The 25,691-nt window shown below is 40.3% G+C and overlaps 3 protein-coding genes across 5 annotated transcripts in view; all 3 read right to left on the bottom strand.

Annotated features, from left to right (window-relative positions):
* LOC131459662 (AT-rich interactive domain-containing protein 3B-like) overlaps nt 1-13,039 on the bottom strand; it is a 49,054-nt gene extending 36,015 nt beyond the window's left edge. For 2 of the 3 annotated variants that reach the window (XM_058629685.1, XM_058629686.1), the window contains exons 1-2: nt 12,901-13,039; nt 11,267-11,899 (exon numbers count right to left, since the gene is read on the bottom strand). In XM_058629685.1, coding sequence (XP_058485668.1) covers nt 11,267-11,899; nt 12,901-12,936 — 669 coding nt within the window. In that variant the 5' untranslated portion in view covers nt 12,937-13,039. The other variant, XM_058629687.1, reaches the window with a different exon arrangement.
* A 1,557-nt stretch (nt 13,040-14,596) lies between these two features.
* Nucleotides 14,597-21,783, bottom strand: fam219b (family with sequence similarity 219 member B). The gene is made up of 6 exons (XM_058630415.1): nt 21,584-21,783; nt 19,613-19,721; nt 18,747-18,840; nt 18,552-18,629; nt 18,169-18,220; nt 14,597-16,511 (listed from the first exon to the last, which is right to left on the bottom strand). Exons 1-6 carry the CDS (start codon nt 21,656-21,658, stop codon nt 16,359-16,361), a joined length of 561 nt encoding a protein of 186 aa, XP_058486398.1. The 5' UTR covers nt 21,659-21,783; the 3' UTR covers nt 14,597-16,358.
* Nucleotides 21,784-22,878: 1,095 nt separating this feature from the next.
* LOC131459703 (cytochrome c oxidase subunit 5A, mitochondrial-like) lies at nt 22,879-25,658 on the bottom strand. The gene is made up of 5 exons (XM_058629762.1): nt 25,499-25,658; nt 23,716-23,832; nt 23,488-23,609; nt 23,275-23,397; nt 22,879-23,008 (listed from the first exon to the last, which is right to left on the bottom strand). Exons 1-4 carry the CDS (start codon nt 25,569-25,571, stop codon nt 23,284-23,286), a joined length of 426 nt encoding a protein of 141 aa, XP_058485745.1. The 5' UTR covers nt 25,572-25,658; the 3' UTR covers nt 22,879-23,008; nt 23,275-23,283.
* Nucleotides 25,659-25,691: the final 33 nt, after the last annotated feature.

The following is a 25,691-nucleotide window of genomic DNA, read 5'->3' as shown; positions in this document are numbered from 1 at the left end:
TTAGAGGGTGAAGGACGCCTGGAACAATTTGCCTACTGTTCCTAGATGTCCAACAGGACCAATTTGAAACATGCAAGTACAGTCCTGTTAGTAACAGCATAGCCACTCGATCTTATATATAAAATGAATACACTGTCATACAACAATGATGTTAGAGGGCACTTGGGAAAAAAAAAGAATTGGGTCAATGCAAGTTTAACTAAATGTACATCTTAACAGGTGCATCCATTGTATTGCAGAAATAATACGGTGCGACCCAGCAAAAACAAAACAAACTAAAAATGAACATTACATGGGTCTGGCTTCATCAGCAAAGGGAAAAGTTTACACTCCTTAATGCAAATCACTGAATAAGAGTATAATTAAGTTTCTGTATGAAAATGTACACGTTAAAATGACACTATGATTGAAATAATATATCAAGGTACAATCATGTGTGGATGACAGTAATGGAATACTAAATGTTTATACAGTAAAATATTTGTATTAACTTTATATGCTTCATGCTAGAATACTTAAAGTTTGTTCTTACATGTCTAATTAAGCCAATAAGTCAGAATATTGAGAATTAATCCTGAGGCAAATACACATGATATAAGATATAAGCTACATACTGTGCCAAGGGTCACTCGACGACACAATCTGAACAATAGTCACACCAGAGTAGTATACTATATACTCTACACGTGTAGTGTGTGTATCACTACACATAATAAGCCTACATAAAAAGGAGATGTTGTGAGATGACAACAGTGTCATACGACCTTGGGTCTATATCCCTGCAGCTGCCAAGGGCACTAGTGGATGTCTTTGTTTCATTTGGCTATACCCTTTTCTCTGTTTGCCTTCATTAAAGAGCAGGTGTTGAGATATGCTGAGTGGGAGTGGTTGTAAAGGAGGAATGGAACGAGCAATGGTGTGGGGAGAGGGGCTTGTGGTTTCACTAGCAACTGATCAAATTACAGCAGGCATCAGTAGCTCAGTTTCCATTAGAAGCAAGGAAGTCAATCCTCCAGGGTCGATTTGGGAAAAAGTGTGACAGTTCTAATGGGCATCCTGCATTTGCATTTAAATGTGACAACTTTTGCCTTTCAATTCAATTAAAAAGAAAGGAGAATTGCAGCCCTCAGTAACAATGCATACGAGGGGTCATACAAGTCATTTGCATGATGTTGCAGGAGCAATTACTTCAGCTGTAGGACAGCCACTTCTCACACAAAGAAAAGAAGCCCACATGCTCCTAGCTTTCCATGGTGCGGTTTGGAACGGCACACCCTGATGTCACCTGCGTTTGCACTGCATGTGTGGGATGGTTACATAAAATACATTGCCGTTTATGTAATATGTGTCAGGTACATAAATAGCATGACCTCATACCAGCGCAACACCGTGTAGCACACAAATAAATTCCACAAAGGAGAAGAACGAGACACAGTAATTAAAGAGCAACAATGGAGGACATCAAGCATTACGTGTCATTTCATCTTGACATGTCGCTGTTTATCACAAGGCAAGCTTCGTCTAAGGAGGCTGCAGGCTGCTCTGAGAAACAAGTTTGTTGATCAAAAACTGGGACAGTATGAATCAGTTATGATGGCACAGTGGAAACACAAATAATACGAAACCATGCACACCCCACCTACAGAGTGAAGGTACTGTTCTCAGTCTAAACGCAAGCCCGAACCAGGGCATTACTATTCCAAACTTGAACCGTACCATGATAGAAACACAGCATAAAAGGTAAAACAACAAACACAACCATCAATAATACAGTGTTTTCTATGTCTCAAAAGGAGCTACAGACGTGGAGTGATAAAGCAACCACAGAAGAAAGAAAGAAGAATTGTTAATTGATGAAATGAACAGTAAAACTATAATTTGATAAAGTTTCACTACTGCAACATTAATGTTTTACTTCTGGCAGATAAGTAACCACTTGATCAGACACAATGCCATAAAACCTGTAAATATATGGCTCTTTTATGCTGCGGTACAAAACGGTGTTCTTCAGTTTTCAAAAGCACTTCCAACACCGATTTCCATTTGAAAGAAGTTTGGTCCAAGCACACTTCACCTGTGGTTTATATTCCATCCTCGGTACCAGTGTGGAGTAAAAATTTTACAATGAAAGTAAACCATTGCTCATTTAGATGAACAACATAGGATGCAGGGTTATAAATGAAATAGTGACTGGTCAAACAATCTAATTCCAGAGGCTCCATGTGTAAATGGCGGAATCATCATGTGTCAGTCCAACTAAAATCGGACTTTTAAAAAAACCATGCTAGTCCAACTGAAATTGTATTAGAAAGGTTTGTCAAAGTCAGACAAATGCTCCTGGATAATGCGATCTGGAGTCAAGCTACTGTATGTTCAGTCAGACCCAAGCTGGCCTGGGTGCCCTACACATGCACTACCCCCTGTGTTACCAGACATATACCCCCGGAAATAACAGATTAACCTCTAAATACAAGAATTAGCAACAGCAACAAAATAAGGAGATATTCATTTTTTTACACCGATGAGGAGACATATTTTACACTCTATCAGCATAATAATTGGGTATTTTTGAGTTCAAAGATTGTTGGACCAGGCCATGATGTGGCAGAGGTGGAGACTGGGCCCACTGGCCACCACGAGAATCCTCCTCCCTTCTGCCAGCAGCAGATGTGCCCTTTGGGACTCAAACAAATAAAAAAGTGTCTTTCACCAGTGGGTCCTCCCATCCGACTCCTCCCATTCAGACCCTTTGGCTTTTTTCTTTTACAGCCCCTGTGACACTGAGTGAAATTAATTGAAAGATCACCAGTCAGGGTCCCAACTACAACACGGACATGCACCCACCCATCCACCCCCATCAACCCCCCCTGTCTATTGCTGGGAGCCCCCGCTGGGAATGTTCACTGTTTGAAGAGTTAACTCTTTAATTCCGTCTGGAATGTTTCCTCTGGGTGGGGCAGTGTAGTAGTGTTGAGCCAGACCACTAACCACTCCTAAACAGCATCCACAACCACCCCCCTTCATCTCCCTTCTAAATTCAATACCTCTATTTCTGGGCAGGGGAAATCTTCCACACTTGGCTGTTAAGAGCAAGTCAGCGCAAAACAAGGCTTGGTCTATACCAGGAAGGTAACATACACCTTAGATAAAGACACTTTTTATTCAAAAATAGAGTTCGCATTCAAAATTATTAAATAAAAGTGGTGAATACTCCTTAAATTAAAAAAAAGGACTGTTATGATTTATATTTAATGTTGGACCAAGAATACATAATAAATGGAAAAAAATGTTTCTAGCCCCCTCGTTTCTTTGGCCAATCTGAAAATGTTTTAAAATCCTTGACTTGACACCACTATTGAAAAACATCCTCCTTCACACTGGACACATCTCAGAAACCAGCATGAATGCCTGACTAGACAGGCCACCAACACAAAGAAGATAGAAGCTCAGAAAAACACCACCCTTGACCACCACTACAAATCCTCTCTTTTCTCATTCATGACTTTGTTCTGGTAGAAAATATATGACATGAAAGCCGCAATAGACAACCACACATATGGGAGCTATGAATATGATTAGAATCAGACACATTTAATGGTCTAATCTAAAATGAGATCAGTAGTGTATATAATTGCTGAAGCCATTCATCCCAAATTCTGTTTGTAATACAATTTTGTTGTCATGAAAACACCCAAATGACAAAGAAGCAGGTGCAGAATGTAGCTGGAAAGATAATGTGAAGCTCTTTCCGCTCCATCTCTGAAACTCTCTGCAATATTGACACATATATTTCCTTCCTACTACTTTTTCAGGTTTCTTTGAAGTTATGAGTCGTAAACCTGCACCACATGGGACCTAGAAGATGAGTAGGTGTATTGGAACAGCCAGTAGAAGCTCCAGTTAAACTGCTCTGCGATTCTGCAATTGTCAAAGGCTTCTGTGATGCAATACATTTGGTTGTGGGGCTGTAAACGGAGCACAGACAAGGTGCAACACAGGTCTGAAACATACAGTCTACATGCTTTTTGTTCGGATCAAGCACTACAGCATTCATGTACGGCCTTCGTCATTACTTCTCATTTCTCCATTTGCAAGTGGTTTGTACAAACGGGAATGAGATCATTTACAGCCTAATTACATCAGCAAAAAAGGAAGTCCAGTCAACAACAGCATCAGACTAAGTACATCATTTAAAACTAGGGATGCACGATATATCGGCATTAATATTGGTATCGGCCGATGTTCGTCATTTTTTAACATATCGGCATCGGTCCAATGAGTAAAACTGCGCCGATTTTAACAACCGATGTTAATACCCGTCCATTTGCTGTTTGTGTATGTGTTCGGGAAGGGGAGGCCATGCTGCATTTGTTTCAGCATGTGACAGTGACGCAAGTGCAGCACAAGGTGTGTGTGTGTGTGTGTGTGTGTGTGTTGAGGAGAGATAATGTCAGCGGCGTTTTTTCAGGGTGTCGATAGAAGATACGCGAAAAGCATTATGCAACACTTGCAAAGTCGAGGTAATGCGAGGAGGGTTCCGCGTCAAGTCATTCAATACCACAAATTTGATTATGTCATTTGAAAAAACGCCACCCAGAAGTATACAAACAACGGCAGGAAGCTAACGCTAGTAACGTTAGGCGGCAGACAAAAAAGAAAGCAGCGCAGCTGGGAGCCCAATACAGCAAGTAATCGAACAAAGGAAGACATTGGCCAGGGCAATAACGATCAAGGTAATGGAAATGATTGCTCTTGACGACCAGCCCTTTTCCGTAGTGAAGGACCGAGGGTTCCGACGGCTGATAGAGCATATTGAACCCCGCAACAACCTGCCAAGTCGGCGCTACTTTTCCAATGTTTTGCAATTTAAAAAATATCTGGTTGCCATGAACACTGGCAAGTTTGATAAAGTAATGTTACATTTTTTTTTTTATTATGGCAGCTCTTAGTAGAGCTTGTCAGGTATTGTTTCTCATATCTGTTGTGTAGTTTTATTGTTAAGGGAAGTGGCGCGGTTGTTGTTGCCGGGAGGAAGGGTTGTTGACTTTATTGACGTACCCAGTATAGACGCCCTTATCTCGGTTACAGTAACTTTGGCAGGGTATTATTTTTATTTATGTTCATGTTTGTAATTTATGATCCAAACTTTCTCACAGGAGTTTAGTGAGTTGAGGGAGTTAAACTGTACTTTAATTTAGTTACACACTTGCTACAAGTGCTAAAGGATTCTAAAAACCTTTACTTGTGTCTTATGGTCGCCCTGTAACCTTGTTATTTGGAGGTAAAACATGTTTTGAAAATAAAGGAAGACATTCAAAAATTCAGCTTGCTTGATTTTCAGTCTGTACAAACTTTTATCATCTCAGAAACCTTTTATTTTTTAAACATATATCGATATCGGTAGATATCGGTTATCGGCCATAGAAGCAATATTAATATCGGATATCGGTATTGGCGGAAATATTAATATCGGTGCATCCCTATTTAAAACCCACTTTCAGTTAAGGCATGGGAAACATAACAATGAAGACAGCAGAAACCAGGTCACGTTGGCATATACAGAATGCACACCGAGCAAGAAGACAGAGGCAGAGAGGCCCCCTGGCTCCCACTACTACAAGAGATGCCGATACGTGAGCACAACAGTCTTCCCTTGCACACAGTGGGCTGATAAACAAGGTTAATTTTCTCCACATTCCACTGTCGAATTGAAAACTCTGAGTCCATCAGCTAATTGCAACCTCTCCCTCCTCATTTATCATAAATGACGTATAAATGAGGCAAAACATCCCTGTCTCTAAAAGCTCACACATATTCCTTATCGATCTCTGCTCTGCAGCCATGCAATTCCCCACATCCTGGCTGGTGTGTTGCTGGGGCGACAGCTAAATTATGCAACAGCACTGGGTCAACAGACAGCTATCAGTCCCTCAGCAGCAGAGGTGGGCTCATGGATGGCAAATGATGGCAGCACCCAACCGTGACATGTTGGGACCACCATATTCTGGTGGGTTTGCCTCTTTTTCTGTCTCAAATGCCCGTTCACTCAACACGATTCAAAACACTTCTATCGTGTCTCATCCACGGAGCTCTATGATTTTTGACTGTTAGGATGAAACTACAAATGTGTTCCAGTTTTTCCAGTTTCCAGTTTCTTTGCTCCATATAACAAAAACAATACAACTGAATTATTTTGGTTTTTAGATTTTAAAAAAAACAACAGACATTTAACACATTGTCACACGTCTTACATTTTATGGAGGAAACAACTGATGGTTTAATCGAGAAAATCATTGACAGATTAGTCAATTGTTGAAATAATTGTTAGTTGTTTGTTTACACATTGCTTATGAAGCATATCAGCTCGATGTGACTCTATGTTTCCCAGTATAGCAGTGGTCTGTCCGACGACTTTCCCACCCTGCAAGCAGGAAGTGATTCATTACATGTCAAGACAGACTAGTGAGACAGCTGTTGCATTTTAATGTAGACTTTGGGAGAACGATGACGCCTCTCTTTCTCTTGTGTTTGGATATTGTTTGGCAGTTTTGCTACCTACTTTCAATGAATAGTTAACAGTGAAACTGAATCGTAAAATAAGGAGAGGAGAAAACCTATTTTCACAGATGCTATTTTACTGAAATGAACAATTCCAATTAGGGAATGATCTGCACATCCACAGCTCGCTCTTTTCTGTGTGGTCACTGTTCACAGTGCTTCTCTCACTCCCTCTGTGTCTACAGTCGGACCAGTCGCCTTGGAGGTTTTACCAGCGTTTCACAGCGTAGCCACTTCTCCTTTCCCCTTGTTTGACAATTATTTACTCTGCTGTTGAAGCTTCATTGGCTTCTCTAAATTTAAGGCTTTTAGCCAGAGCTCATTTCTTTGTTCCTCAATGGAGTAAAAAGGTTGGTGTGGTGCTTTGCATTCACACTCCCGTCTTATTTACGGCTGATGATCAAAATGTTCCCTTTCCATTAAACCTTTTGCTTAAACCAAAAATAAGGTCTATACACACAAACACTCCATACACATACACAGACAGTGTTACATCACTTCTGTTCTCAAAGACCAAACAGGCAGAATAACAACAACAAAAATCACTAAAACGTACACACTGCGGTTTTAATATATTGAATTTAATGAGGTTCGAGGTAGCCTACCAGACTCCATCCAGTATAGAAAGGGTGTAGTCACCTTCAGCCACTTTCACAAGGCGTGACCCGCAAAACCAATACACAATACACAATACACTACAACCACTCAAACCAATGATCCCGATAACGTATGCACAGAGACGAAACGCGCATCACAAACATACTTGTAGTTTTCTAGGAGCAATGGCTATCTAGTAATGGTGTCTAAATAAACAACAGATTGATTGATTAATTATAGAAATAAAAAAATCAATAGTTGCAGCCCTAGCCACCAACATGTTCAGTTCCATGCCTGGTAAACCTACTATTCGTCCCTGTGGTGTGGTGAAGTGTGAGTATTAATGTGAGGTTTCCTTGTCTTGCAGTTTTTTCATCAGGCTCCCTTTGTGATCACAGCAATGCAAATGTGGATATGCTCTGCTTGCCCCCTCCATTTTGTCTCATTTGTAAAAAGGCAGACAGGGCTTGTGCACATAAACTTGTAGACAAAAGCCACGGTATAAATGCACCACCTGTAGAACATCAAAGAATATCCCTTGGTTACAGCAACCAGTCGATCATCTGAACCAATCACCCCCAGTGTACATTGGGATTTAAGACACAATCTCTGCTCTGCAGGCATGATTAAAACTAAATCAATCACAGTGCAATGATCACAGGGACATGTGGATGTATATGAGCGAGGGGGGTGGCAACGGCGCAGGGGTGGAGTACAGGGGTCATGCAGCCTCTGTCCCACTATAGTGGAGGCCAGAGTGCTGAGGCTGGTCAGTTGTCCACCCCAACTCTCTCTCCACACGACGGCTTTGTCCGTCCCCTTGTTTGACAATTATTTACTCTGCTGTTAAAGACAAGGCTGAGGTCACCACACATACATCACTGACATGAAAACACTAGTTACCCGTGTCCGTCCAACCCCCAACTGACCTGTATGGGCCCTCACCACTCGCTTACACTCAAAACACCCATGAGTATAAGACGACAAGTCAGACCATTGAAATGGCTGTCAGTCAAGTGCTGCTGCTAGGTGAGACGACAGATTCTTATGTAATTAGAACATCATAACAACAGAGGTATACATTGGCGGTGAGACCCATTAATCAGTATATTAATATTTCCAGTTTTTTAATAAGAATTATTATTTATAAATCACCACTTATTACAAATTATGTGTTTTCGTTCTGAGAAATTTTACTAGTGTGACAACAAATTAATACATTGATTGGCATGAAATATCTGCCCTAATGTCTAAAAATCAGCATTAGCCATAGAAAAACCCATATCGGTTGACCTCCAGCATACACTGCCTGTTTTAAAATATATGGGCAAAGTGTCATCGTCTGAGAACTATGAATCACTGCAGACATCACTATTATTTATAGGCAGCAAATTATAACTGTATGTCAGTAATTTGCTGCGGCTAAAATCAGGAGCCGAGCGCTTTAAATACAGTTCACCAAGTCTCAGCAGTCTGTCAGAGCGGTGACAATGAACACACCCACGGTGCTTTGAATCCACCATTCTGACTGGCTGCATGAAAATGTAAATATACAGTAAATGGTTTTCTGTACGTGTCTCCTTAGCTAGTCATCTAAACTTCTCTCCGTCGCTGCTTTTAGATCGTAATAAATGTGCTTCCCCCATTATTACAGGGGGGGTTTGGTATTTGTGGCATCTGTCAGGCTTGTCTCTGGCCTCTTGGAGACAATGACATCAAAAATCCACTGTCCCCCTCCCCCAACAGCAGTGCAACCTGAAACTGCCTGAAGAGATGAGTAGTCATTAAATACTGCAGAGCTGACATAATGACAGGAAAGATAAAAGAGAGGAAACAAAAAAAGGCCAGACCGATTCTCATCCCATAATGCCTCCCCGAACCCCCCCAGGCTCAGCCTGTCTCTCCCAATAAAAAACACCAGGCCACAGATAGGGCATTGGTCAGCTACAACTTTGCTGCTGTGATATTCTGTTCTGACAACATGTTCACAATGCCTGGTCACCTCACATGATAATACCACTCCTTTTTCTGACACTTGTGGTAACAATGAACAGCCTAAACAATGCAGTGAAACATACACTGCTCATATGCTGTAAAGTCATGAAAGATATGGCTATAGGCGCTCTCATCAGCAAAGCAGGGAGACATGGAGTGAAGGCCAGAGACCAAAAAGCATTGGTGTTTTTTTTTTTTTTTTTTTAAAAAGGGTTGAACATGACCTTGCTATTACATTAAATACATTTTTTAATTGTTTGAGAAAGTGCCTTGGAGTTTTTACTGACTTGGGTCATGTAAAGTAGTGTTTTAATCACCTACAGAAGACCCACATGAGGGATAGTGACTCAAGTTGATATATACAACAAACTACTATGGCTCCTTCTCCCACCACCTTTAACCTACTGCCTTCTATCAGCATCTCTGGAGTGTGTATAATTACCAAATGCATGTGCTCTAAAGTTAAAATTGGATATGTGGTCTGGTGAGGCAGTGGCACCATTGAAAGACATTTGCCTTTAAATAGACAGTAATAAAACCCAGACATACCCTCAGCCCACTGATCAAGCACAGATCTGTCCTATGACACTCTTGTGCAACGAAGGCTTTTTATATCATCCAAAGGCTGCTGAGCTCTCTTTACGTGCTATGCCCCATGATATTATGCCAAACTGTATGTAGCTGTTTGCCAGTTGGCAGTCCAGTGCACGGCAACACTGCTGAGACAACATTTACCTATATACCTATATACATATGTTGTTTTACTTTTAATGGGAAATCATTAAACAAAACGTGGCATTAAAGAAAATACTGAGCTGCTCTCGGTTCAAAGGTTTGGATGCACTTAGTTCTCAATATTGTGTATTGCCCTCTTTCACAATAATAACTTCTGTGATAGTTGTATAGGCCTTTTATTGTCTCAGATGGTTGAGCTGCCAATTTTTCTTTGCAAAAAGCTTACATTGTCTTTCTGTGTTTTGTGTGAACTGCATGTTAGAGATCTCCCCCTCCTGCTTGCACCCTCTCCAACTATTATTTTTTATGTTTATTTATTTATCTACATCTGCTGTAACATGAGCAAGTAGTGTTATGATGTGGTTGGGCACATTGAAAAACCTATTGGCCCAAACACTGAAAGTTCCCTTAAATTGATCATTGTTTAATTAACCTAATTTGTGTTGTTTTTTTTCCAAATATCACAGCAATTACTGCACCGTGGACGTGTTTCTGATGTATTATAGCTTTGGATAATTGCATTAAACCTGTGTATATATCATCAAGCCAAACATGGAAGAGTATATAAATGTTATATTATTGGTTACCACTTAACTCGAGAACTAGAATAGATATGTTTTTCACATGATTAGTCATGCGTCTTAAATTCTTCATTGGCTTAGTGCATTTAAGAGTACAACTGTACTGTACCTTGGAGAAAAACTACACTTGGCACACAGCCTAAACTCTTTGGGTGGGAGTGTAACAGGTTGCCACTGTGTACGACAGCCAACCTACCCAGCCTCCAAAAAGCCACGTGCTGACCCGGCCAACCGCCCACAGGTTCACAGCAGCAACTCTATCTGAGCTGCTGCTGCTACTACTACACTACCTGGATTGGAGCCAAAGCACAGCCTGAGAAAAGTGCCAGGAGGGATAGAAACAGAGAGGGAGCGAGAGAGCTTCACAGCATGTGAGAGCAGAGGGAGCGAGCGAGCACGCGTGAACACATTGCGCCTCGGCCTGGCCCTTTGCCAGGACTCACTTAGGAGGATTTTTAGCCACAAAAGTCAATCTGCGGTCAACCCTCCAAAGAGATTTGAAGTGTTTCAACAAAGATACTAGTAGAGAGGTTTGTCCCACAGTAAAGATTAAACAGTTTCTCACAGCAGGAGGCTGGACTAACCAATTCAACAAAACACTCGAAAGGAGAGTGGACAAGAGTGAAAGGTCTTACTCCTGAGGGTCACAAAGAACAAACTCACAGGGTAATCCTGGTTTAATACATATAAAGAAGCATGCTTTGCTTTGAGAGGCAGTGTTTAGAAAATATTACTGGGAAATAGGAAGTGATGTAATGAGGAGGAAGTGTTGTGGCAAGGAGCCAAGGCAGAGCACTGACCTGTCTGAAGTGATCTTCAAAGCCCCAGTCCGCCTGTCCATTAGGTGAGGCAGCAGAGTGAGGCCCTGCAGGAGACAGGCCCTCGTCGGGTTCCTGCTTCACTCTGATAGGTGGCGATGCAGCCCTCTGAGGGGCTGAAGCTGAGTAACTGCCAAATGGACGAGCCGGGATGCGGGAGGCACTCTGTTGCAAAGCAAGGGTCTGCTTGCGGAGGAACTCCAGACCACTGGCACTTCCCTCGTCCTCATCACTGCCCTCATCTCCCTCCATCATCTCATTGTCATCATCGTCATCCCCAGAATCCCTGCCTCTGTCCTCATCATCCTCTCTTTCTGAGTCTACACTGCTCTGATTGGAAACCCGGGGTGGTAACCCGCCACCAGGGATACCCCCAGCCAGGCTTTTGCCCATGAAGCTGGCCCCGGAAGCCCGGGCGGCTGCCAGAATTGCCTGCTGGGCAGCAACCTGCTGAGCATACATGATGTGAGCCTCTCTGAGTTTCCTCTCCTTGCGCTCCATTTCCAGTCGGGCCTGCTGTTGGCGTTGGAGTTGCTCCATTACTGCTTCCAGCTTCATTCCCCCTGTAGAGGTGCTTTGAGGAAAGGCTACACCAGGATCTTGAGACATGCTGGGCTGTAGGGGGGAAAGACGGAGTCACAGATGATCTACCATGCACTGAAATCAAATTACCCCTTCATCTCATTATAGAGGATGAAATGAGCCACATGCATCACCCCCCTCCCTTCATATGAAGCCCTGTTAAAACCTCACCCTGTAAAATATAGATTATTCAAGTTGAACAAAAAACGACAATGGAATCGTTCAGCTGACAATCTGCAGCATCACAGCAGAAGCTCTTGAGCTATATTTGGACAAATCAACAGAAAATGTGCATATACGTTGGCAGTTTGAGCTCTTAACTCTAAATTTACACCTTAATGAACGCAAAGACCTGAATATGCGCAAAAGACCAAATGGAAAAATAATAAAACGTTAATGAAACTGTTACTGTCAAAAGTAGTCACGCCAAGCGTTTCAAACTAAAAGAGCTAACAAGTTTAGGTTTTCTTTTTTGAGTCCACGCAAACAATAACAAAACATTAAAAGAAGAATTCCCGTAAATACAGCAATTTCACACAACGGTTACACGTCATAGCACGGGCTGAATCACTGACCTCAACTATTCTACTATAAAAACGGTCATTCATGAAGACAGTGTTCAAGACTGTATCTAAATAAATTTCTAAATAGCCTGCGGCAAATTTAATTCACAAAATCTCAGCTTAAACTGGAAAGAAACAGCGCAGCCTTTTCACATTTGGCAGAGTGCCACATCCTCAAACTACGTGGAAAACGTACGCTTTCAGGAGAGTCAGGATATGCTAGCGTACACGCGAGCAGAAAACTAGCGCACGGAATGCAAAAACATGTACTACAGTGTGGTGTTGTTGAATGGGTTAAAACCTAACCTACCATTCAGGTTAAAAAGTTTCACTCCTCTTTTCTCCCGTTAGAAAACGTTAAGTTGAGTTGGCCAACTCTTTTCCGCTAGTAAAAGCTGCGTCCAGCTGCTTCTGTCGGGAGGTTTGAGCTCATGTGAACGTAAGCGGGCGCCGAGCAGGAGCGTGACTCACCATTTGTGCCTTACTACTGTTGGAGTTGTCGACCATCCCTTCTCCCTGGGCTGTATCCTCCTTCTTCCCTCGTTTCTGACGCTCGTTCAAACACTTGTAAACACAAACATACGCTCCGCGCGCGCGCACAAGGAGAGAGAGGGGTAGTGTGCACGCGCCGCAGATTCTGTATAATCCGCGTGCGGAAGGCGTTTGTTGTTGTTTTTTGTTTCTTCTTCTGAGCGTCCTATTTCGAATGTGGCAGCGTTTTCTGTGTTTAGCTTCCCCGCTGATTTTCCTGATTTTCTTCTTTAATAGAAAGGGGGCTGAGTGGAAAATGGCCCGATCGCATGTCTCAGAAAGCGCTTAGGTAACTCCCTTCACTCGTTTTTTTTTTCTTCCTCCCCTTCAGTCGACACCCCCCGCGTGGTGCTCACAGTGGGCCCGCCCAGCGACAGCAGCAGCAACAAGTCTCAGCCTTTTCACTTCCACGACTGTCTCTCACACACTTGACCTGCACCTTTTATGATTAAAATAATAATAATAACACAAACAATATATTAATATAAACGCCCTCTTTGATACACTCTGTTTTTGATAGATGTTCATTTCGGGGCGCGTGTGAATACACGAAAAGTAAAATAAAGTGTGCACGACACACCCCTCTATACAGACAAATAGAAATATTAGTGCGTGTTTCGCCATAAATTAATTGTATTCATTTCGCTATTTAAGTTGCATTCCAATATTTCTTGGTCTCTGTGTTGCTGTAGTGTATTATTCAAATATTTGTTATTTGTATTTCATAACTGAATGATATTTTTTAATATAATATTTAATAGTTCTCCAGTTTATTGTGTGTACCTGATTCTGTGCTGCTCTAGTGGATCTGTCTATTTGTCATTTTATAAAGGGAAATTAATGGAAATGCGTGTCTGTATCGCTGCTGTCAATAACTATGATGTAACAACGATGACATATTAATAATATTTTAACGAACATACGGCACAACACAAGTGCGTCCCACGGTAAAATGTAATCGATATTGCATTGAGAAGGTAGCGCAGCTCTATGCTGCCCCCTTGAGGTGGCAACAACTACCACAATTGACCGACACAGATGGCAATAATGCACGTGTTTTTTTTAATAAAGGCGTTTTATTTAGTAACGTAAAGTAAAGTAAAGCAATGCAGAGTACAGTCAAATAATATATATTTTTTTTTTTTTAAAGAGAAAGGGATTAGTGTTTTCCATCATAAAATAACCATTTCAGTTATTGCATTTAACACTCAGTAACACTACACACTATTGTTACCACAATGTTGTATAGCAAGCAGATTGTCCCATTAGTTGCATAGTACAGGTGAGTCAAGTGTACTTGCTACTGACCGCTGGTATTAAGTGCAATATTTGTGAATATGAAAACATGCAAAAAAACAAACAAAAAACCATGGCCGGGGGTTCATACACTTCAAATCACACTCATAACAAGTGACTTTCTCTTGGTGTAAATTAGCTTTTTATTCCGAAAAGGCCCACATTACAACCACAGAGTGTCTGGGAGGAGACAGTGCATACACACACTGCTCATGTTATTTATATTTATGGAACATCTTTAACAATTTTGCAAGGATTAGATGGATTTGGAGAATGATGGAAAAAAATCAACCAACCTACTATCTTTACCACAACCTGCTGCAATGTTTTTCTGTTTTTCTAAATAAAAAAACAACCTCACAGCCTCAGGTCGTGACCAACAGGTTCGTGAGCACTCATTTATCCTGACATAAACCTCTGAGCAATTTTCAAAGATCTCAACATTTTCTCAAGATGTCAAACACCTCCTGCTCTGATCTTTTTTTCTTCATTCACAATTTCAAAATATACCCACATTTTAATAGTAAAATAGAACCCAAGCTGCAACTTGAGTGAAAAAAAACAATATATTATATTGCCACTTTCAGTAAATCTGTTTTCCCATTCATGTAAGAAATAAACACAACAACATAATACAGAATATGATCTGACCTGCGTGAATACAGTTTAACAAATCAAAAAGCTAAGCAATAAACAAGAGTCGAAATGGATTTAAATTCCAATGACCATTTGATTTATGGGTTTTATGAATAGCTATTCTTTAGTGTCAGACAAATGTATGAAAACAAATACATTAAATTAAATAATGTCAACTGATTTTCTGCCCACACACATAAATGTGTTAAAGACACAGACACATTTTTGGATTAACAGCCAGTCCAGGATCTGACGCTTCAAAAACATCTATGCCAAACAGGGTTTTTTAAAAAAAAAAAGCATACCAATAAAACTAAATAGAATTTAGACATATATATATATATATATATATATATATATATATTGAACTACATTTACAAATGTATTAAAATGTCTCAAACTAGAATTCATAATATATTTCATTTTTATGCTTACAATCGTTTAGAAGCAGCTTTAACATTTTTCAATTCTCTGGAATTACACCATTTATAGACTGTGAAGCATAACCACATATCAGCACTTCAGTAACTCATTGGCTTACACATCTGTGCCGTATACTGTTGTGTAACGTATAGTAAGTGTAGATTTGACTGTGAATATGTAACACTGAAAGACAACTTCTCTGCAGGCAGTGGATGAGTGAGTCCCTCTCAGTACAGTAAGTAGCAGTGATGGGTTATCTTTGTATATCTCAAACACAAAGCAGAACATAGTATAGAACCATGACCTTTGATTTTCATTTGAAAGATTATGAAGACAGCAACAGTTGCTGTAAAAATAATAATTATACATTAGTCATTTAAAAAAAAAAGTTTCACACCCAACACATTGAGTGTTTCTTTGTTACTTTTGCTCAGTTAAGTTATATCAGTAATAATAGTATTAAAGCCATACATGTGCATCTTATTTTGGAATGAAACATTGAATAAAACAAATAAACAAACAAACACATAACACAAGACAGCCAGGCAATGTACTAGTAGTCAGTCAATGTAAAAGATGAATGAGGTGCATTCAAAAACTGGAAGTAAACAAAAAAAAAAAAAAAAAGAAAATCCATGAAAGGACTGGAATATGAAATCACAATATGCAATACTTGTATGCATGTTGTGCACTAGTTTTCCACCGCGGGAACCAAAAACCTATCCCAAATCATGAACTCTCCCACTCAATTTGACGCAGTGGCATAGTAACTCTATTTCCTGTGGTTTCATAAAGAAAAGTAGAAAGGTCAAGTTTTGGGGGTCACAGTGGATAAGGCCTGTTCTTACATCCGCCCACTCGCCTGCCACTTTCTTGTGTGTTGAGTTTCTCGGGCACATGCAGTCCGTTGTGATCGGGACTTTGGCCTTTAGAGCAGTGAGCGGTGAAGCTGGGTCAAATAGATGGCCTCAGGCACCAGTGACTTCAGTCAGTAACTGGATATGGATCCAAGAACTTGCAAGGTTTGAGTCACGCCAGTAGCATCACTGCATGAAACAAGACGGACCCTCGAAGCAGCAACAGCACACAGAGGAGCCCATGGCTTTGGGCGGAATCAGGTCTAGGTCCTCATCGTCAGGGATCTCATCCAGACGGTAGCCGTCCTGAAGCAGCTGTCTGCTTAAATCAGGATGGACCTGGAGACCGAAAAGAAGGACCTCAGTAACACGCGATTGGCACAGAATAATGTGGCATGCAGTGCAAAACATTTGGTGATTTTTGTTGTTGTTGATGTTATTAGTCAGCCTCTGTTTAAGCTTCGTAAACAGACATGATCTAACATTATTTGTTTGCTGTGTCCTTCATCTGAACAGTCTATCAGACCTGACTAAGGGGGCGTTTGTGTGTATACACCAGCAGCGCAGGGGCAGGCAGGGGCATGAAGTATTTATCCAGTCAACCAAATTGTGGTCAGAGTTGCACGAGTAGCTGGACAAAGAAAAAAACTGGCTTTTGTCAGTTTAAGTCAGGTGATTAGTATCAAAAATCCTTAATCCATATTAAAAAGGGGCTCCTCCTAAATATATAAATCCATGGTAATGTGGCGTCTACCGTATGTCTGTGTGCTTCTCAATACACTATATGTCTTTTAAGTACTATGAAAAAAATCTTCCATGACTCAAGTAGCAATGTAACATAACAGGTACAATTGAATTTAAGGTGTAAACAACTCTGACCACATATCTGAAGTAAAGAAATGGCCAGGGGCTCATCTGACATTTATTGGCCAACAGGCACACGGTGTACTGTTCCTACACAATGTAAGAATGAAATCTTGAAAAACAAGATCTGTGGCTATAAAGCTTGCTGACACACAAAAGAAGGTGTACGCTTCTTGCTATACAGTTTGGTATTTAACATACTTGATGGTAAACACGCAGTCCTTCACAGAAACTCTGATCCATGTGTACGTACATGAATGAGGCGTGAGGTGAGGCGTTTTTTTCCATTGTGAAGAATGCTGTTTAACACACTAAATGTATTACTAGTATTATTGTCATCATTGTGCAGAACAGTCTGCCATCAATCAAATAAGGGTGGTAGCAGGATGTGAAGTGATCTGTGGCCAGTGATGATAAATGGCTTTTGAGCCGATTACAACTTCCACACACTGTCCTGTTGTATCTCTGTGCCACACTGGGCCCACGGGGTTAGAGAGAAGCATGCACAGAATCAGGTCCTCTAGGTATGGCGATTACTGCTCATACCAATCCAATTTGACTAACCACCCCCTTGCGATGTCTAAACCATTGACTAACCGTGCAGGCTACAGTGAATGCCCACTTAAGTGGTGGTTAGTCATTTATTTTTCCACAACACACAGTGCCCGGAGGAGAGGAGTATTTTCGGACTATTTATGGGCGTTATCTAAAGATCGCAAAAGCTGCCCCAAATTACACGTATACTGTGATTTATAAATAGAACTGACATGGGACATGCATGCGCATGGTTTAACACTTTGTCAACAACTTTTCGGGTGAATCCTGCCCACAGTTTTATAAATGAAGTCCCTGGTCCCTGTTTGTTCAGCATAGCAGATATACATATTTTTCTATGACATGCCCTGAGATCAACTACAGTATGTTCTTACCTATTTATTGCTTGATAAACTAATTTGGTGGTACCCCAATGCAAGTTTAGGCTGACCTGACAAGCCAAAGCAATTTGTTCGTAAAAGATAGCCCAGGGATTACAAAGATGAAAGACATAATAGTTGTACCAAAAAATAAATCATTGTTTGGTATTCCACATAGCAGAAGTGCATCTGAAGAACATCCCATGGGGCAAACTCACCTCTGCTGAAGAGTATCCTGAGGAATACTGCTCAAAATCAATCTCCTCATCACTGCACAGACAAGAAGGACAGGTTTGTTCATTCTTATGTCAACTATTTAAATGTCAAAACTGGAAATGTGTTCAGGGACAAAAGAGCGGAGAAAATGATATGGCATGTTTCGAAAAAAAAAACACCCAAAAAGTATGACTTTTAATATCTGTAATTACACCAGCTCACACGTGTAAATGTGTGACTTTGCTTTTCATGGTTTTCTTTATATTTTATAACACATTCTGATCTACTTCTCACGCACATTTTACAGTAAAATACAATAACTTCTGACAGATGACACTATGAACATGTCATAGCCTCACTTGTGCACTGCTTGGTATAATCTTACCTGTCTGAGTCCAGTGCCACCAAAGTTTCCTCAGCATGCTGACTCAGAGCAGTGTAGCCCTTATTATACTTCACTGTCCTGAAAGGAGAGCCAGAGATTAAAAACTGCTCAAATCACACTGCTTTTCTTTTGCATTATGCTGACACAACATTTACAAGAAGCAGTTTCCTATGTCCTCATGGCTCCTCTCCTCACCTCTTGGCTCCTTGTCTGGGCTGATGTATCACTGGAGGTCCTGGTGAGAGGGCTTTCTTCTTCAACGCTTTCCTCGCCATCTCTCTGTGTTTCTCTGTAAATAACAGACATGTTGTGTGTCAAAGTGAACAGTTCACAAAATTGTTGCACAACCACAGAACTAGCATTCTGAATTACTCATACAGTGACCTATATATTGAGGTTACAGTCTTCTGCTGTTGCTGCAGGTATGAATTCAAACCGTGACCCTTTGCTGTGTGTCTAACTCCTGTCTCCCCCTGTCATGTTTAATCAGGTACAGGAAAGAAATGCCCCAAAAATGGAAGGAAGGCATTTGGTCAATATTGGTTTAACAAGTTGCTCCAAAGGATTTGGATACAAAAGAGCTTATAGTATTTAAGGAATTGGGTGTATAATCTTTGTTCCATTACATTCCTTTGTCATCATGAATCTTCATGTTGTGCATCTCTCAGGCCTCACATGACTGTGTTGAATTCTCAAGCACAAAATCCACCATCACTTCTTCTCAGGGTGGAAATTCAATAAATTTTTCTATGCAAGTTAATGTTGGAATCAGAGTGTCAGGACTGTGATGTAATTCATTCCTTTTCTTGCAGACATCTCGGCCGCAGTGACAGCAGTGACATATTAAAAGTTGACTGCTCCTCTGCAGTGACAGTGTGAGTGAAGTGAAGGGCATTTGAGCTCCTCAGTGTAATATGACTATGGAGCTGCTGTGCTGATAGCTGTGCAGTCAATACCGCAAACTCACAAAAATGATTATGAGAGGATATATGATCTACAGACCAGTATAATAACTATCTGCTCAAGTCAGTAGCTGCAATCGGTGTCAAGAAAACACTTACGTAGTTTGAGGTGGATGGCTGGAGCTCTGGACATGATGTAAGGTCCTCTCTTCTCCACAGGCCTGATGCCTCCATCTGCAGTCTTAGGTCTTGTGCCACTGCTGGGCCCCTGAAAAGGAAAACTGATGCTTAAAACAACACTGTCGACACACACACACACACACACACACATATATTTAATCAGCCAATTACATGACAGCAACTCAATTCATTTAGGCATGTAGACATGGTCAAGACAACCTACTGAAGTACAAACAGAGCATCAGAAAGGGGAAGAAAGTAGGGATGAGCTGAAACGATACTCAGTATTGGTCCAACCCTGGCCAAAGTGACAGGATCAGATATTGAAAAAAGACAAAAAGTACAATCAAATACAATATGTAAAACCTTAATATAGTTAAATGATTCACTAAGCATAGGCAACATGCTTTAATGAGACATGTCTGCCACTAATGTCCTATGACAAGGACGAGTGGGACCTGCAAATGTCATTGAGTTGGAGCTTTAGGATTTTTAAATGGCTACTTTTAGCTGGGTGGTAAATGCATCAGTAGAAATGTCCCATTAACTGTTACGCTGTTTAAAAGAGGCCTGTATATGGAACTGATGCCGTTATCATCAAAAATTCAAGGTTGAGATATTATCGAGTAACTTTGAGTGTGGAATGGTTGTTGGTCTGAGTATTTCAGAACAAATTGAAAATATACAAAAATGCCTTGTTGATGTCAGAGATCAGAGGAGAACAGCCAGACTGGTTCAAGACAGTAACTCAAACAACCACTGGCTGTGACTGAAGTATGTGGAAGACCAGCTCTGAATGCACATGCCAATTATTAAAGGAAATGGAAGGAGGAGACCACACCAGTTACTTTATAGTAGGTGACCTGTGTACCTAATAATATGGCATGGATGAGTTTTTTATTAATATGTTGCAGCCAGATAACTAATAACAGTGTTTACTGTCAATATTAGGACATAATATTAATACAGAAGATATGAGCCTTTAATTGAGACAACCACTTTGCCAGTATCCCTATTATCCCTTACACAATAAACATAAATAAACTTGTGCATTTCAACCAGACAGGCGACACAGTTATGGGATGCTTTAGTTTATTTAACAGTAATGTGCTTTAAGTAACAATAATAATCTTTATTTGTAAACCTGTTTCTTAACAAATGTTAGGAGTGCTTAACAGACCAATCAAGCCTAATCAAATATTGCAAGGCGTCTTGCCTGGTAAGGCGAGGAAAGCTCTGACAGCGACAACCAATCAGCATATCAACAATCAAACAATATAACGAGTAGGTTACACTACAGCAAACAAGGGAGAGGGGAACATGAACCAACTGCTAAATAACAAAAACAAACCAACAATAAGACACAAAACAAACCAACAATAAAAGACAAACAAGAACAAAACAATAGAACAATAAAAACAGGCAACCTAGAACAGACCAAGCCTCCACAGAAACCACAGAGGTGAAAGTGACACAAGAAAAGATGGGGGGCAGATAAGAGGTTGGGGACAAGAGAGGAGAGAAAAAAGACAGAGGGACTAAGAGGGCAGAGACCAGAAGTAGGAGTGTATGAGAGAGAGGGAGACCATGAAATCATAGAGTAGAACAGTGAGGCTAAGTTGTCTAACCTAACCAGTGTTTGTTTATTTAAGCAATTTCTCAATCGGCTTAACTCCACTGTCTCCAGTAGTAAACAACAACATTTCACCAGCCACAGACATTGCACTTGTGAAAACAAAAAGGAGAAGAGGTGTTTGTTTTTATAAAGCTTATCAAGTACGTCATACAACAGTCATTTACAGTCAAACGTACCGATATTATAAGATAATTACGTCAGCGTGTCTCATCTAAACACTGTCACACTCCCATGCTAGCTAGCTGTTAGCTGTAACCACCACCCACTTTCACCATCCAACTAGCGTTGCTAGCTAAAGCGTTAGCAGACTTTACCGACAGAACTTGTTTCTCCGGCTGCGCCTCCAGCAGCGTGTCCTTCTCCGGCTCCTCTATGATGTCGTTCATCATCTTTAGGTTCGCTGTCACAAAGTACACCACAACACGGGCATGATGGTGGGCATCCCTCGGGAGAGGAACTGTCAAAAGCAGGTAAGCCTCAGCTTTTTCTTTGGGACTCCCTTCCTCTTCCTTATTTTTTTTTCCCCCTCTTTGGGATTTTCTTTTTCTTTTGTATATTTAGTGGCGGCAACAGTGCATTACCGCCACCAGCTGGACAGATTGTGCACACCTCCTATGGCAAGCTTTTTGTTTACATTTAATCGCCAAATTTGACAATCTGGAATTACCATTACAGATATATGTGACGTAATTTTGACTAGTTGTTATTTTGTTGTGTTAAGTGTAGTTCTAGATGTATGTGATGTCATTCTTATAAGTCAAAACTAGTTTCAGTCATCTCCAATTCAGATTTTACTTGTCAGAATGACACCACTTTTGCCATTCATGTGTATGGGGTTTGTCATAAAAGACATTCAGGTCTACAATTTCAGTTTTAGATATCTACAGGATAATTATGACTAGTTACAATTCGAGTTCCAGACATCTACAACTTCATTCCGACTATCTCATACTCTCATAATTCAATATATCTGAAAAGTACAATGTGGATATATTCAATTGAGGATAATTAACGATTGTCGTAATGACGTTGTAGATATCTGAAACTGGAATTAAAGATGTGGATATCCACAACTAAATTGCAGATATCTGTAATGATAAACCCCATACACATGAATTACAAAAGTGAGGTCATTTTGCCTAATAAAAATTACATTGCAGATATCGGTAGTGAATGTCCTGTCTACTGATTTAATGTTAAAACCGCTTGCCATATACCTCCTAAATAATACATTAGCTGCAATTTCAAAGGAATACCTAAACCTAAAGGAAGCATTTAAGTATACAGTATACTTAATTTCCATCCTGTACATTAAAATTGAATATTTTATTACTAATATATCATCACTGTTTAAAACATATAAAGTGAGCAAGTATCCACCAAAGACACTTAGTTTCCCAGTGTCAATATACTCCTGTCTGGAAAGGTTAATAATTGTTTTAAATCTGAATCTGGGTCCATGTCCAGATCAGCACCAAAATCAGATTGTGTCTTCAAGTGTCTTACCCACATTTACTGAACATATGGCATACACTCCCCCTTTTTCCCAACAAATATGTTGAAAAAAAAGAGTGATTTAGCAGGAAGGGGGTAAAAAAAAAAACACACATTCCAGTTATTGGTTTTCTTTATTAGGTCCACCATTTTGTACACAACAGGACGGTATGGATTTAATTAACAATATAGAAATTTTTGACAGGAGAGAATCTGCAGAGCTCATCTCTTCATACACACCTGACCTGAGGACAGAAAAACAAAACACCCGTTCAGCTGCAGGCAAGATCTTATGAACTACTGTGCACTTAGAGGGGTCCTGCATACATTTTATATTTTATATTTAACCTTATACTTATACAGATGATCTTATTGAGAGATTTGATCAGGACAACAATACAGGACACAGGGTTTGAAGCAGTGCTGGACTGAATCAGTACTTCCAGATTAATCAAATACTCAGTCTAAAGTCACAGTAACCTTCCAAAAAAGATGTATACTGCACTCTCACCTTGACCTTTTACATCTTGTCAATGCCCAGTTCTTCTGGCGTTGAGATGCCGAGTTCTGTCAGAGTGGGTCTGAGCTCTTGGATCAGATAGGGATAGATGTCTTTATGGGGTCCTGCTTTGTCCTGCACAGTGTCAAAATATTCAAAACATTACAAGGTACATTTGTAGTTTGACAGACTCTTACAGAGCTAATAAAGAGAGGTGCTACTCACTTTGACAGCCTCAAGGATGCGGATGGCGCTGGCCAGGTCATTCAGTCTCCGGCAAGCTCTCAATGCAGAATCCACAATCTTTGGCTCAGGTACCAGATCATACCCAATCAAGGTGTTCATGCCTTTAGTATGATTGGAAAAGGGTCCATTAATCATATAGGAACCATAATTATGATCAGTGGACATGAGAGATGGACATGATAAAACATTTCCTGTGAACACACTCACCTTTCCTCAGTTCCCAGCCGTCAATGTCGGGCTTGCTGAAGTAAGTGACCCAACGGGCATCAAACTCCTCATCGGTCTCCACTTTGCTATGAGAGTAACATCTAGAGGCCAATGGAGCTGAAAAACAAGATTATGGATGAATGTAAGAGAATCAAAACATTCTTAATTCTACTACCACACATTGTTCTCATGTCAGTGAGGCTACATTAAGTTGACTTCAGGCGGTCTTTTCAGTTTGTCATTTCTTGTAACATTTTCCATGACAATTTTAAGAAAAAGTACTGCAAGCGATTACATAAAGTATACACTGTTCAATGGGTTCAATGAGACAACGTCTTCATTAAATACAAAACATTTGAGTGTGTCTGGACATTGAATACTCTCTATTGTCCATATCTCCAGAAGGTAACACAACAGCAGCATATTGTTCTAACCAGGGTTGGTGCCACTGGTTTGTTTAAACAAAGTAGATAATGCAGGAATAAAGAAAACTTGACGTGTTTGTTTCAGTTTTTTTAAATACATGTGATATGACTATTTATGAGAACATTACCACATTACCACATTTAGCCAAAAGGCTAAAACGTATAAAACGATACATCAACACACATTTATGGGCAATAACATCATTATTTGGTCATGTTATGGAGATTTTTGATTGTTGGGTGAGATGACCAATGATGGAACCTCTGGAGTCAGTGATGAGTTAAGTTGAAAGATTTTATTGACAGCTCAGATCCGTGGAGAACTGAGACAATGCCTGATATCTGAACAGTGAGGCATCATCGCAGATTCTGGTGAGCAGTGTGCCAGGTTTGATACATATAGTAAGTAACCCCTGGAGATAGTGTATCCCGTCTTATCGTAAGTTATGGCTGTTAAAATGTTGAGCACCAGGTCTGGTTATAAGAATATGTGAGTAATTAAACTTAGTTGGCTGAAGGTTAAAATCTTTGTCTCACAGGTCATTGTTTATTTATTTATTTATTTATTAATTAATCATTATTATTACAATTGATACAGACTGATAATAATCAGTCTGCTAATAATTATTTGTTGATAACCATTTCATACATTTTACATTGAGATATTAACTATTGTAATTAAAATATTTAAGTGTCGTATTGAGCAGGCACAAAATGCAGAGTAGAGAGACATTAGACATTGTTGTTTTTATTAAGTAAGGCAGTAAGATCTATATTTTTATCTATGTGCCACATAAAAACCCTCATAAGTAGACCTCCAAAACATGTTTATTATTTCGTTTTCATTTTCATCTCCGCCTTGACACCAACTACTCTCCTTCCTAATTATCTAGCTATAACCCATATACGCCACAAATTTGCTGGGTAACATTTGGTCTTATATTGCAAATAAAATCTGATACTTCGTCACGAAATTCAACTGCATTAAAAAAAAAGTGTTGCGATTAACTGCGTAAAATTGCGGTCATTGACGCTCATGAACAATCTACGGAGGGTCAATACAAGGTCGTGACATTAAATGCTTTAATTCATTTAGCGCCTCTTCAGAAACTGCACTCATGGACACGCAGTAAATCATGATTTATTTCATTCGAGCTCCCAAAAACAGAAACTGACAAGTACAGTTCAAAGTCACCCTGCAGTAGCTTTTACACACACACACACACACACACACACACTACTGCACTACACACAGAGCATTAGCTATGCTAGGCAGCTAACCGGGCAAGCCTAATTTGGTCAACTTCATGACAGAAGTTGTTAAATATAAATCGTGGAATGAAAATAGAAGGTCCTACCGGAATAGCCGGCTCGTGACTGAACCAGATTCCGGCTCGCTGCCGCCGACAGTCGGGAGACGGCTCGGAACATAGTGCAGCAGTGGATGCTAACGCTCACCGGGCAGTCAGATAGAGAGGTTGACTTATTCTTCTTCTACTTGGTCTTTGATGCGTGCAACGCATCAATGCATCACTATAGCTGCATTACTGC

Source organism: Solea solea, chromosome 5 (assembly GCF_958295425.1).
Source record: "Solea solea chromosome 5, fSolSol10.1, whole genome shotgun sequence".
Lineage (NCBI taxonomy): Eukaryota > Metazoa > Chordata > Actinopteri > Pleuronectiformes > Soleidae > Solea > Solea solea.
Note: the sequence above shows the minus strand (reverse complement) of the source record. Positions and strands in the feature narration are given on the sequence as shown.

Coding starts and splice junctions, on each gene's coding strand:
- fam219b (XM_058630415.1), bottom strand. CDS start 21,658: ATGATGAACGACATCATAGAGGAGCCGGAGAAGGACACGCTGCTGGAG. Junction 19,722..21,583: donor CGGAGAAACAAGTTCTGTCG/GTAAAGTCTGCT, acceptor TTTCCTTTTCAG/GGGCCCAGCAGTGGCACAAG. Junction 18,221..18,551: donor GTGGCACTGGACTCAGACAG/GTAAGATTATAC, acceptor TTGTCTGTGCAG/TGATGAGGAGATTGATTTTG.
- LOC131459703 (XM_058629762.1), bottom strand. CDS start 25,571: ATGTTCCGAGCCGTCTCCCGACTGTCGGCGGCAGCGAGCCGGAATCTG. Junction 23,833..25,498: donor GTCACGAGCCGGCTATTCCG/GTAGGACCTTCT, acceptor CTTGTTTTTCAG/CTCCATTGGCCTCTAGATGT. Junction 23,398..23,487: donor GCATCCTTGAGGCTGTCAAA/GTGAGTAGCACC, acceptor GACACTGTGCAG/GACAAAGCAGGACCCCATAA.